The sequence below is a fragment of the Leptonotus elevatus genome, chromosome 20, assembly GCF_054856555.1.
Source record: "Leptonotus elevatus isolate MCC_2025b chromosome 20, RoL_Lele_1.0, whole genome shotgun sequence".
NCBI classification, from domain to species: Eukaryota; Metazoa; Chordata; class Actinopteri; order Syngnathiformes; family Syngnathidae; genus Leptonotus; species Leptonotus elevatus.
This window is the reverse complement of record NC_141258.1, coordinates 3666298-3677664: the sequence shown is the minus strand read 5'-3', so window position 1 is coordinate 3677664 and position 11367 is coordinate 3666298. Positions and strand designations below refer to the sequence as shown.

General features: G+C 43.0%; 2 protein-coding genes across 3 annotated transcripts; one reads left to right on the top strand and one right to left on the bottom strand.

Annotated features, from left to right (window-relative positions):
• Nucleotides 1-439: 439 nt before the first annotated feature.
• Nucleotides 440-6190, top strand: LOC147156464 (tectonic-3-like). 2 transcript variants are annotated; one of them, XR_015091550.1, is made up of 15 exons: nt 440-916; nt 1207-1321; nt 1405-1502; nt 1989-2101; nt 2235-2343; nt 2851-2963; nt 3036-3074; nt 3165-3239; nt 3363-3482; nt 3553-3651; nt 3736-3839; nt 4537-4684; nt 4819-4953; nt 5040-5238; nt 5412-6190. XR_015091550.1 is itself a non-coding variant. In XM_086063772.1 (14 exons), the coding sequence occupies exons 1-14, from the start codon at nt 637-639 to the stop codon at nt 5133-5135; spliced, it is 1644 nt and encodes a 547-aa protein (XP_085919898.1). In that variant the 5' UTR covers nt 440-636; the 3' UTR covers nt 5136-5368. The 2 variants fall into 2 exon arrangements, 1 of the variants encoding a protein (XP_085919898.1); XM_086063772.1 differs by lacking the exon at nt 5412-6190 and having other exon boundaries at nt 5040-5368.
• On the bottom strand, nt 5285-11047 carry mto1 (mitochondrial tRNA translation optimization 1). The gene is made up of 13 exons (XM_086063771.1): nt 10926-11047; nt 10288-10490; nt 10012-10211; nt 9768-9885; nt 9157-9455; nt 8981-9093; nt 8719-8909; nt 8505-8635; nt 7119-7323; nt 6801-6972; nt 6595-6704; nt 6378-6535; nt 5285-5538 (listed from the first exon to the last, which is right to left on the bottom strand). The coding sequence occupies exons 2-13, from the start codon at nt 10475-10477 to the stop codon at nt 5431-5433; spliced, it is 1995 nt and encodes a 664-aa protein (XP_085919897.1). The 5' UTR covers nt 10478-10490; nt 10926-11047; the 3' UTR covers nt 5285-5430.
• Nucleotides 11048-11367: the final 320 nt, after the last annotated feature.

The following is an 11367-nucleotide window of genomic DNA, read 5'->3' as shown; positions in this document are numbered from 1 at the left end:
TGCTTTATTTTGTCGCATAAGAATCTGAACCTGAACAGAAAACTGCGTATGTTATACCACAGTTTTTAGACACTAAAGAAACACTACATTCATGTGACCTGATCATATTACACTTTATTTATTTAAAGAACATGTAAAGTTTATTTTCCCGTTATCTTAGCTCTAATTATTAGTATTTTTTGGTTCGTCAGATGACAACGTAGCGTATTGTAGCTAATAGGCTACGTTAAGTAAAATAAGAGTGTGCCAAAGATTTATGTATTTATTTCTTTCTAATTAAAACCGACATTGTATATAATTGAAAATAATAAAAAAAAGTCTAGCACCACTGCTTTTACCAATATTTTTACACAAGTATTTGTACAGGACACATTAAACCAAAAGTGTTTCCTTTCTCTTATGGGCTTTACGGTAGTGTCGGTTTTTTTTCAGTAACCGGAAGTTGCTACTTCAACTTCCTTGGTAACAAGAAGCCTTCGCAACCGTTCTGTGTAGCAAGTTTAGCTAGCTCCTTCGGAGCGCATATTTGATATTTTAAAATGGTAACGTTACGTTAAAAACAAACCTAAGTTGTCTGAAGCTGCTAAATAAATAGCCAACTAGGAACCACGCGCACCATGGTCGTTGCGTGAAGACATGAACAACCGCCAGTGGGGTCGTCTCCATTTAGCCTTCGTTGTCTTATCGTTTACGTGCTTGACGCAAACGCGAGCACAAACGGAGACAACGCCGGCAGATGGGCAAACCGTCACCTCAGCGACCCCTTCTCCGGGTGTCACCGACGGCGAGAACGCCACCATTCTCTTCAATGGCACCACGGAATCCATAAACGATACAGTAGGAAGCAGTGGGACTCCTTTTGAAGATACGACAATTCCTACAGCTGCCAGTGCCCTAAATGTGGGAGAACCCGAGGGTAATTTACACCAGCAAAGCCTCATGTTTTTTTTTTTTAAATAATTTTATTACACTATATTAGCTCAAACTTTGTCATTACATATCACAAATGCAAGTCAAGTGCATACATTGTAATTGCAGAGGTGGAAAAAGTACTCAGACTGTACTTTAATAGAAATACTGATACTTGATCGATGTAAAAAGAAAAGAAAAAAGTACAAATGTAACAACCTGTCAATGCCAGGCTTGGGAAGTATGATACTGAATATATAATCCTGACTAACTTGAGATTTGCGTGTGATTATCCAGTATGTGCCTGCGATTTAACTCCTGATCTCTGCGACATCGGCTGCTGTTGTGACTTAGCTGACTGCGGTGTTGCTGACCTGAGCACTGTCTTCAGGGGATGTCATCAGAAAGCCAAGTAAGAACGGGTCATCATTGCACGCATCGGTGCATATTTTGGCCGTTGTTTGAATGACAACACTTTTTATGTTTGCATTGCAGGGCAGGAGACTGCATTGAGAAATGGCAGATTTTCCGCACCAATGTGGATTCTTCTTTAATCAGTGTGACCGAATCTTTGTTTTGTGTTCAATCTCCAGGTAAAGGTTGTGAATATATTCCAACAGAACACTATACAGTGGTACCTTGAGATACAAATGTAATGTGTTCCTTGACTATGCTTGTAATTTAAAACAATAGTATCTCAAATCATCATTCCCCATTGAAATGAATTGAAATACAGTGAATCCGTTTACAGCCTGTCCCCCAAACCTGTTGTGCTTTAAAAAATATATATCAGTGATGACCAATTAAATAGTTTTTTTGCCACAATTTTTGCTAATGCACTGCATTGACATTGAACTTCTTCTGGTCTGCACGCCTTGGCCACTTGGGGGCAGCAGAATACAGAAATACTGATAAGTGTGATACATGGGCTCCCTCTAGTGGAACATGAAAGAATCACTGCCTACGTACAGTTAAGTTGTCGATTTAATGTGTGAACTGCTGAGTCAGTTTTATCACAACGGGACGACCAACAAATGTTTTAATGTGGACTGTTTATTTTAATTTTTATCTCCCAACAGTTGATCATGTCAAAGTCCCCACTGTTCCACTTCAGCTCCCAGCTTTAGGGGACTCTTACCACTTCTCCCCACCGCGAGCAATAAGCGTCGGCCACAGCAGACATTTTTATCGGGTAAGAGAAACACACACTTGTGATGTTTGATGACACGATATTCCCATCGAATTTGTACGCGGCTTTTTAAAACCAGCTGTATTACTCAAGTTGTTTTAAATGCATTTGTAATGTTTAAAAATCACTTTTCTAGGCCGATGATGTCATCCAGACATACGTCAGCAGTTCATCTGTGCGAGGTCTCCTTCGTCAGCCGTCTCCAGGAGCCGCCGGTGCTTTCTGTCTTAATCGCAATCCCGCACGTAAGATGATGACACATTAGTTTAACATTTTTTACACTTTTGTTAACAAGAGTATGAAAAGATATTGTACATTTAGAACAGATATAACATTTGTGATTACGACTGAGGTCATGCGATTAATTACGAAAAAATTAAATCGCCTGACGCTCCCAACTCTTAATAATCTTTTCTTTTTCTTTTTTTTTTTTAAAGTATTTTTTTAAAAGAAAATATTATTAAAAATTAGGGGCGTCAGACAAAAATTTTTTAAAATCATAATTAATCGCATGACTTCACTAGTTAACTCACAATTAATCACACATTTTATATCTGTTCTAAATGTGCAATAAATAAAAACAATATGTTTTCATACTTGCTAACAAAAGTGGGAAAAATGTTAAACTAATAGAAATAGTTCAAATTAATTTTTGACGTCTATCGCCGTTAATGGCAGTGAATGAGTTAAAAAAAAAGTTTTTTTTTTTTTTTAACATATATTGTACATTCATTTTCCTGCTCATCTTGCAGGCTTCTTAAGATCAGAATCTCTTTCCTGTACTCGTGTGGTAACCCCTCAGTCGTGCACCAACGACCCAAATCTCAGCGCACTCTCCTACTTCTCGGACATGAGTCTGATTAAAGTAAGCAAATCTGCTCAATTAAAAAAAAAAAAAAAAAAATCTCCTAAATAAACAAAAATTTTGTCCCAACAGATTCCAAAACCTGCGGAAGAACAAGTGTCTGACCTCTTGGTGAGAACACATTTGCCAGCATTTTCTGCTGGTTTGAAAGTTCCAGTTTAATGAAGTAAGACTGTGTTTTTGTGTGTGTTTTGTTTCCAGATCCCAGTCACCCCGCTGTCTGACTGGCCTGCACCAATTGAGCTAAATAACATCTGTGTTAATGTGACAAAAGAAGTGAGAAGCATTACGTTCTTCATTTTGTAATTTCTATTAACTAGCTTTAACCTGTACCAGAAAAAAGAAAAAAAAAAAAAAAAACTCAATTTACTCAAAGAATTGTGATGTCTGCTTTTGCAGGTGGAGTTTGTCATCGTGTACACAGACCGAGGAGAGCTGGCAAGCGCGACTGTGAATGTAGTGTTAGCTGACGTGAAAACCAACCAGTTGTTTCGACAAGTGCACTCGGTCCAATTCAAGGTACTCACAACTACGGCTCTTATCGCAAAACACATTATTATAGTGCTTTCCTCTTCTTCTTTTTTTATAGCTGGGGACCCCTCGTCCGTCTCCACTGCCAACGATTCCCTCAGTTGGACTGCGGGCGGGATCAAGTGTCCTCGGTCGCTTTAATGGACTAGTGAAACCCGTATCCTTTGTTGTGATCCTCCTTCAGAACTCAACTTTTGTAGCTTTGCCAGTTGTGTGCAGCAGTTCCTTGACAGCGTGCCAGGTGACCATAATGGGGGTCCCGCAGGATGGCGGCTGCTCCTCTGACCCCTCCGCACGAGCGAACATCCTCTTCACGCACAACACAATCACAGGCTGCACATTCAGGTAAGGCCACAGGAAGCAACAGTGAGTCTTTAAAGTGATTTCTCTGCATGATGTGCGCACACTCAGGGCAGATAACAAGGCGCTCTAAAGCAGCCAGGCCAGCATGAAGCTCCCGTCCACACACTGGCTATCAAGTCGGACTTAAAAAATAAAACACTCCTTGCTCTTACGTCTTTCTCTGCATGATGTGTGCACACTCGGAGCAAATAACAAGGCGCTCTAAGTCAGCCAGGCCAGCATGAAGTTCCCGTCCACACACTGGCTATCGAGTCGGAATAAAAAAATAAAAAAACACTCCTCGCGCTTTGTCTTTCTCTGCATGATGTGCGCACACTCAGGGCAAATAAAAAGGCGCTCTAAGTCAGCCAGGCCAGAATGAAGCTCCTGTCCACACACTGGCTATTAAGGTGGACTTAAAAAATAAAAAAAACACTCCTTGCTCTTACGTCTTTCTCTGCATGATGTGTGCACACTCGGGGCAGATAACAAGGCGCTCTAAAGCAGCCACCCAAGCGGACTATCCGATGGGTTTATTTTCATGGTGTAGGTGTAGCTTTCTAGCTAACTCCCCTAACATTAGCTCTCGCTCCATAAATCAGTACTACATAGTTCTCAGTCTTCAAACATGTACAATTTAATTTGAAACAAATCTTTCATTTCACTTGAACGGGTATTAAACGTGTTTGTGTGTTCCAAGATCTCCTTCCAGCGATTGCAGCGAGCTGCGTTCCCACATTGGCAGCATCTTGCAAGGAGCCACCATTCCTGACATGATTGCCATGAGCGCCGGCTCCCAACCGGAGTGGACCAGAGTCCTCAAGCAGGAGTGTCCCGTCAACTCGGAGGTACCAATCGCGTGTAAAAAGTGGATTAACAGCCGGGATTATCTGAACCCTAACCTGTGACTTGTAATATATGAGTGACGTCTTTGCTGACAAGTTCATCTTGAGGATCGAATGGATTGCTTTTCCCCGCTTAGGAAACATGCGAGTCAGGCTGCACCCTCCCACACTTGCTGTCCGTGCAAGTGCTGTGGGCTCGTATGGGCCTCCTGGATCTCCCTCAGAGCTACATCCTGGGTGTTAAATACCTTTTCCGCTGTCGAACGTATCAGGTATGCAAAATGTGTGTGGGCCATTCCGGGACTGCTATCATCATAAACCCCCCCCCCCCCCCCCTCCCCCCCATCGTGTCTTTCAGTGTCCTCTGTCGTCAGGCATCACACTAACCACCGAGGTCGCGTTTGCCGACATGACAGTTTTCCGCAAGCCCGTGCTGGACATCGGCTCACCTTGACTGACGCCGAGCTGGACCGACTCCTTCTTGTTGCAGTTCAGGTCACTTAGAGTTCAACGCTGCTCACGGTCCGGTTCCTAACAGGATTAAAATTCTTCACCAGGTAGCTGGATCGCTGATGAGGGCTTATTGAAAGTTCGGGACAAACATTGGCTGACATTCTTTATTGAAAGATTAAGAGATATCATCAATATGCGAATTTATTTATTTTTAAAACATTTTTAGTAACAGCGTTTGAGGTGACGGTGTTTTTTTTTTTTTTGTACGCTCTTCTAGCGTCTCCTTTTTGCTCAACTTAGTTCCTGTGCGTTCTTTTCTCCTTCTTCCCCTCGCGGCGGACGTAGTTGAGAAGGTGGACAATCGCAGCCGGAGTTATTCCTTGCAGACGTGTAGCAGCACCCAGCTGAGGGACACAAATCACCGTATTTAAATGTTTTTCTTCCTCCTCAAAATAAAAATGTTTACATTTGAACATCTGTTTATCGCGAGAAACCTGCCCACGACACCCGCTCCTATTTTTCATTTAGTTTCAAGCTTTAATTCAATTGACCTAATTTACTTCTGATCACAGAATTTCTTGGGAACCATAGTTAAAAAAAAAAAATTAAAATCTTAATTAATCGCATGACTTCAATAGTTAACTCACGATTAATCGCACATTTTTATATCTGTTCTAAATGTAGAAATAAATGTACAATAAAAGATTTTTCAATTTTTTATTAAGATTTTCATACTCTTGTTAACATAAAAGTGGAAAAAATGATCAACGTAATGGCTGCATCTTTTGGTCATTGATAGTCATTTTATAATAATTCATAAAATTGAGTTAAAATGAAAAAGATGTACTGTACTGTAAAAAAAACGAGTGAGATATTGATTTGTGTTTTCTGTCATTATCTGCCACTAGATGGCATAATTGCATTTGTAAGACGCATTTTTCATTTCATATTATGAGCCATCTAATCTTTTAACATCAAATAACCTTGTGAATTCCTGCACATTTTTAAAATACAACTTGACCTCAGTCTCCACAAATATATGCATTATTAATAAATGTATTACTGCTAAATTTCGACGGGCCGGTCGTTAAAGGAACTTCAAATGAACACACTCATTTTGACACATGATTTGATTCATATAGATATAATATATGAAATATTTTCTTCCTCCGGCGAGGGGCATAACAAAAACTAATTGAGAAGCGCTGTTCCAAAGGCAACAAGGTATTTATTTTGGACTCACCGTGCTGGGCCGAATTCTGTCCAAAATCTCCCGCACTTCCTGTGACAGAGACACGGGCAGAGACAAATAGTCCAAGTCCTGTGGTAGAGACATGCTCTCCTCTTTTTGAATTCTCTCAATTTCCTTCCGCTGGAGGATGCAGTAAGGCCTGTACACAGCTGAGAAGAAAGCCATTGACTTGAGTTTAAAAACTATTTTGTAAATATGAATGCACTACCTTCTATCTTCAGCCGTTGCGAGAATTCTATGAAGGGTGAAAGGCATTCTGGGAAGATGGAGGCCAACATTTCAAAGGTGGCGTCATTGTACTGCAGCATCTCCAAGCCACTGAAAGACAAAGCGGATATTCAACGGCTTGAAAGAAAAATGGAGGAATTTACGCGGGATTACGACTTGAATGAGTCCCATCGGTTTGTAACTTGCGTGGCATTGGTTGGCTTGGCCTCGCTGATTTGCACGCAAGGCAGCTTCAGTCTCCAGGTCGCGGCGGGCAGTGAGACGTCCCGAAGAGCCGCGAGCGCATCCTGGAGGCCGTCTCGCACTCTCACAGTCTGCTGGTAGCGCGAGGACGACACGCAGCCAACCTCCTCAAAACCTGTAATTGGCATGCTTCACTATTCATGACAGGGCAGACGAAAGAAATCTGTGAAATCGGATTGGTCACTTTTTAATCCATTTCGCAACTTCATTTACAGAAAAAGCACATCCGGGATTGCTCCAACGCCCTGCGACGCCGTTTACCTTTCAGCGTGAGTCGCAGGTCAGCATTGTCCGGCCTCAGAGACGTTCGGAACTCCGCCCGACTGGTGAACATCCGGTAAGGTTCCGTGACACCTCGTGTCACAAGGTCGTCGATCAGGACGCCGATGTAGCTCTCGGTCCGAGACAGCGCAAGCGTGGGCACGGAGAGCGCCGCGCGGGCCGCGTTGACCCCCGCCCACAAACCCTGTAGAGCAAAAGTAAATCACATGTGTGCAAAAAATTATTTCATAGTTTCCTAGCTTTTATTTTGTCCAATCAGATTTTAGTCATATATATTCAGGTACTTGAGATAGACCGATATGGTTTTTTTTCAGGGCCGATACCGATGATGATTATTAGTAAGTTAAAGAGGCCGATAACCGATATAATAAATACAATTTAAAAAAAAAAAAGGGGGGGGGGGGTATTTACGTCTTTTTTTTTTTAAACATACAAATGCCAATCTTAACTCTCTTTTTTTCCCCAGACTTTTCTAAAGGTTGTTTTTTTTAAAAATATTATTATTTTTATCTTAGACAATAGACATCCTTTTAAATTTCTAACAAAATGTTCAAGGAGCTCCCAAGGTTAGCAGTACGTCTTAAAAAGTTAAATGGAAACTTCAACAAGTAAACACCGTAGCTCTCTCTAGTTTTCTACGGTAAATATTTTTTTCCAAAATTAAAAAATACCCGAAATCTTAAACTTTTACATATTTTTGTTTTAATGTTAAACAAAAACACGGTTCAGAAAGTTCCCAGGGTCTGCAGCATCTCTTATAAAGTCAACTGAAATTTAATTTACATTTAAATAAATAGTTCCCTGAGGTTAAAATGGTTTTAGATTTGCCTTACATCGGCTGTCAGATTGTTTAAAAAGGCCGATACTGATATTAGTTAAAACTCGGGGTGGGAATCTTTGAATGTCTTACGATTCAATTCTGATTTTTGGGTCTGCGATACGATTCAAAATCGATTTTCGATTAAGGACGATTTTTGGTTCCAAATGATTTGATTGATTTGAAAAACAACTTTTATCAGAATAACTTGATCGTAACTTTTTCCTTCTACTCTCTAATGTGGCATCGAGTTAACAGTGTATTAGACCGCGTGGAACCACACTGCCCCTCAGTGGCCAAACCGAGTACAACATGAACAGCGCTCCAAACAAAGGCACGCAGAGACAAAGGCAAGACAGTATAAAATTATTTAAATAAAATCGATTGTAAATCGTACTAAATGAGAATCGCGATTCTTATGTGACTCGATTTTTTTTGGGGCACACCCCTAGTTAAAATGCCTAATATCGGCGGCGATAACCGGCCTGGTCTATCCCCTACAAGGATCCACAGTTTTGTTTGAATTTTTCACCCTAAAATGCAGCTACCTGTGCAGCAGCCTCCTCGTACCCCGTGGTCCCGTTAATCTGCCCGGCCAGGAATAGACCTTGCGTGCTTTTCACCTGCAGCGCAGGGCTCAGCTGAGTGGGGCACACAAAGTCATACTGCACGCCGTAGCCTAACAGACAACGACAAATAATCCTCAATCTACATTTAAAAAAAACAAAAAGAGTATTTCGGATGGTTTAGGGTCTACCATACCGGGCGTGTGGATTTCAGCCCTGTGCAAGGCCGGGATCTCTCTGATGAGGCGCAGCTGCATGTCAGGGGGCATCGTCATGGACAGACCCTGCGGGTACACCAGGTCAGAGGTCAGCCCCTCGGGCTCCAGCCACACCTGATGCTGCCGGCCTGGAAAGCGAAGTACCCGAGCCTCAATCGAGGGGCAGTACCTGAATATAGACGAGGAAGTCTTATTAAAGGAACAACTCGCAAGCGAAAACTGTCAATCAAAAGTGTGAACCTGGGACCCTTGGTGTCCTGCTGTATGTGACAGTTGAGATGAAGACTCTCTTTCACCACTTGATCCACAGCAGGAGTGGTAAAGGTCAAGTGGCACGGCAGCTGCTCCTCGGCCTGTTTTGTTGAAATGAAAGCGTTATACACCCGTAGGTAGTGTATTCGCGTGCTTGAATGTACCTTGCAGTGAGTGCGGCTATTGAGGAAGCTGAAGGGACTCGGCTGACTATCAGGCGGGTGTAGCTTGGCCTGGTCAAAATCCACGGAAGCCTTCACGATTCTGGGAGGGGTGCCCGTCCTGAGTCGGCCCATCTTCAGCCCCAGGCGATCCCTCAGCGTGTACGACATTCCGCCGCTGGACGGGGCGTCGCCGATCCGCCCCCCCGGGGACGTGTTCTGACCCACGAAGAGGGAGCCGGACAGGAAAGTACCGGTGGTAAGAACCACAGAGCGGGCCGAGATCGGGAGGCTTGCACCTGCTGCGATGAGAATTATTTTGTTTTTTTTAACAAACAGTTATTTAACTTGTATAGAACGGAATTGCACTAACATTTACTGCTAACGATTGTGATTATTTTGCATACCACTAGAGGGAGCCCACATACATCAAATGCAACCCAGAGGCAGCAGTTACCACTGAAATGAATAGAAATGCCATTAATCGGTTCCAGGCTACGCCCAACTATCAATAATCGCGCTTTTTAAGCACTTGCGGTCTTTCTCTATTCGCGGCAGCGCTTCGTCCTTGTCCCCCACCTTACTGTGCTTTTGGAGATGTGTTTGTTGCATACCTAAATGTATCCCAGTGACTCTGTGGCATCCGGGTTCTTCTGGGTTGGATTCTGTAACGAGAAGCTCCTCCACTGATCCCTCCAGCACCGTCAGTCCGGGAGTGGACAGCAGCTCGGACTGTAATAATCATAATTCGTGTTTAGAAGAAAAAGTCTAGACACCCTCAGAGCAAACGGTAATGCATAAAGGGATCGCTAAAAGACGAGCAACAGAAATCCCCCCCCCTTTTTTTTTTTTTTTTACCTGAATGAATTGCCGGTAGCGTTGACGGTCCAGCTGAGCCCGCGGCCCCCACACAGCGGGGCCCTTACTGCGATTCAAGATGGAGAAATGGATGCCGGCCCAGTCTGCCGCTCGACCACACACGCCGTCCAAAGCGTCCACCTCCTTCACCAGGTGACCCTTCCCCACTCCGCCCAAGGAGGGGTTGCATGACAAGGCACCTGGAAGGAACGTAACGGGAGCTTTTATTTCTAAGCTTGCTGGCAAACACTTGAAGATCACATGTTGTTGTCTTACCAATGGTGTGTACTTTCTGCGTGACCAGCAACGTCTGAGCTCCCACCCGGGATGCCGCCGCAGCCGCCTCGGTGCCTGCGTGACCCCCGCCCACCACGATGACATCATACTGCTGTCTCGCAAGGTGACTGGCACGTCTGGAGACCAGTAAGAGGAAGGTCTGCAAGGTGGGGAGCTTCTTTGTCAACATGGGCAATGCTAACCTGTGTGTGGAGGGGAAAGTGTCACACAGGACAGGTCATGGGTCAATGAGCCTGACGTGCATGTGTGCAGAATGTGGAGTTCAGAGAGAAAACCCAAACTCCGCTGAGATTCGAACCCTGGACACCTCTCAACAATGAGGCACCACTAGGTTTATGATTAATACCGCATAATGTCTCGCAGTACTACAGCTAGTGTCAAGCGTAATGTATGAAATGGTCTTTTAGATGTGAATGACAGATTGTTATTTGTAAAACGACACAATATGCTTCTGGAGAGCGTACACGTGACCGAATGTTGACAAAGGTAGAAGAAACACAATATTACAGTATTACACAACTTGAATACAAGTGTAATTAATTCACGTCTTTAGGGCGGCCACATTGTAGGATTGCGGTTATCACAGCCGCAAAAAATAAGCACTTTGAGCTACTTACGATTGCTTTAGAAAAATTCAGAGGATAGTTCTGGTTCCAGTTTTTCTTAAAAAAGGAGTAAATGTCCCGACGACAACGTTTTCGTGACATCAGGAGGCGGCCATGCTGTGTGTGGAATACTGTCGTAATATATGCACTAAAGACGCACAGACATTTTTGGGGGGCACTGTTTATTGCGCTCACTCACTCATAAAATGTGTCTACACGTTTACAAGCTTAATACACTTAAACATGTCAATTCGATTAAAAATAATCATTGGGGTGTCTATGTAAACTATACATTAAAAACACAAACTTTATACACTGTTCTAATACTCGTTCAAAAGTTTGGTGTCATTTATAAAGGTCCTCGTTTTAGAAACATGACTTTTTCCCCTCAATGGAAATAACTATATACATTGTTAATGCGGCAAAAGCAAGATATTCTCCATTCACTGCCTTA

Excerpts from the sequence above, each read along its gene's own strand:
- LOC147156464 (XM_086063772.1), top strand. The coding sequence starts at position 637 with ATGAACAACCGCCAGTGGGGTCGTCTCCATTTAGCCTTCGTTGTCTTA. Across the intron at positions 1,322-1,404 it reads GGATGTCATCAGAAAGCCAA|GGCAGGAGACTGCATTGAGA; the intron begins GTAAGAACGGGT and ends TTTGCATTGCAG. Across the intron at positions 3,075-3,164 it reads AACAAGTGTCTGACCTCTTG|ATCCCAGTCACCCCGCTGTC; the intron begins GTGAGAACACAT and ends TTTTGTTTCCAG.
- mto1 (XM_086063771.1), bottom strand. The coding sequence starts at position 10,477 with ATGTTGACAAAGAAGCTCCCCACCTTGCAGACCTTCCTCTTACTGGTC. Across the intron at positions 9,094-9,156 it reads ATAGCCGCACTCACTGCAAG|GCCGAGGAGCAGCTGCCGTG; the intron begins GTACATTCAAGC and ends TCAACAAAACAG. Across the intron at positions 8,910-8,980 it reads CAGGACACCAAGGGTCCCAG|GTACTGCCCCTCGATTGAGG; the intron begins GTTCACACTTTT and ends GTCTATATTCAG.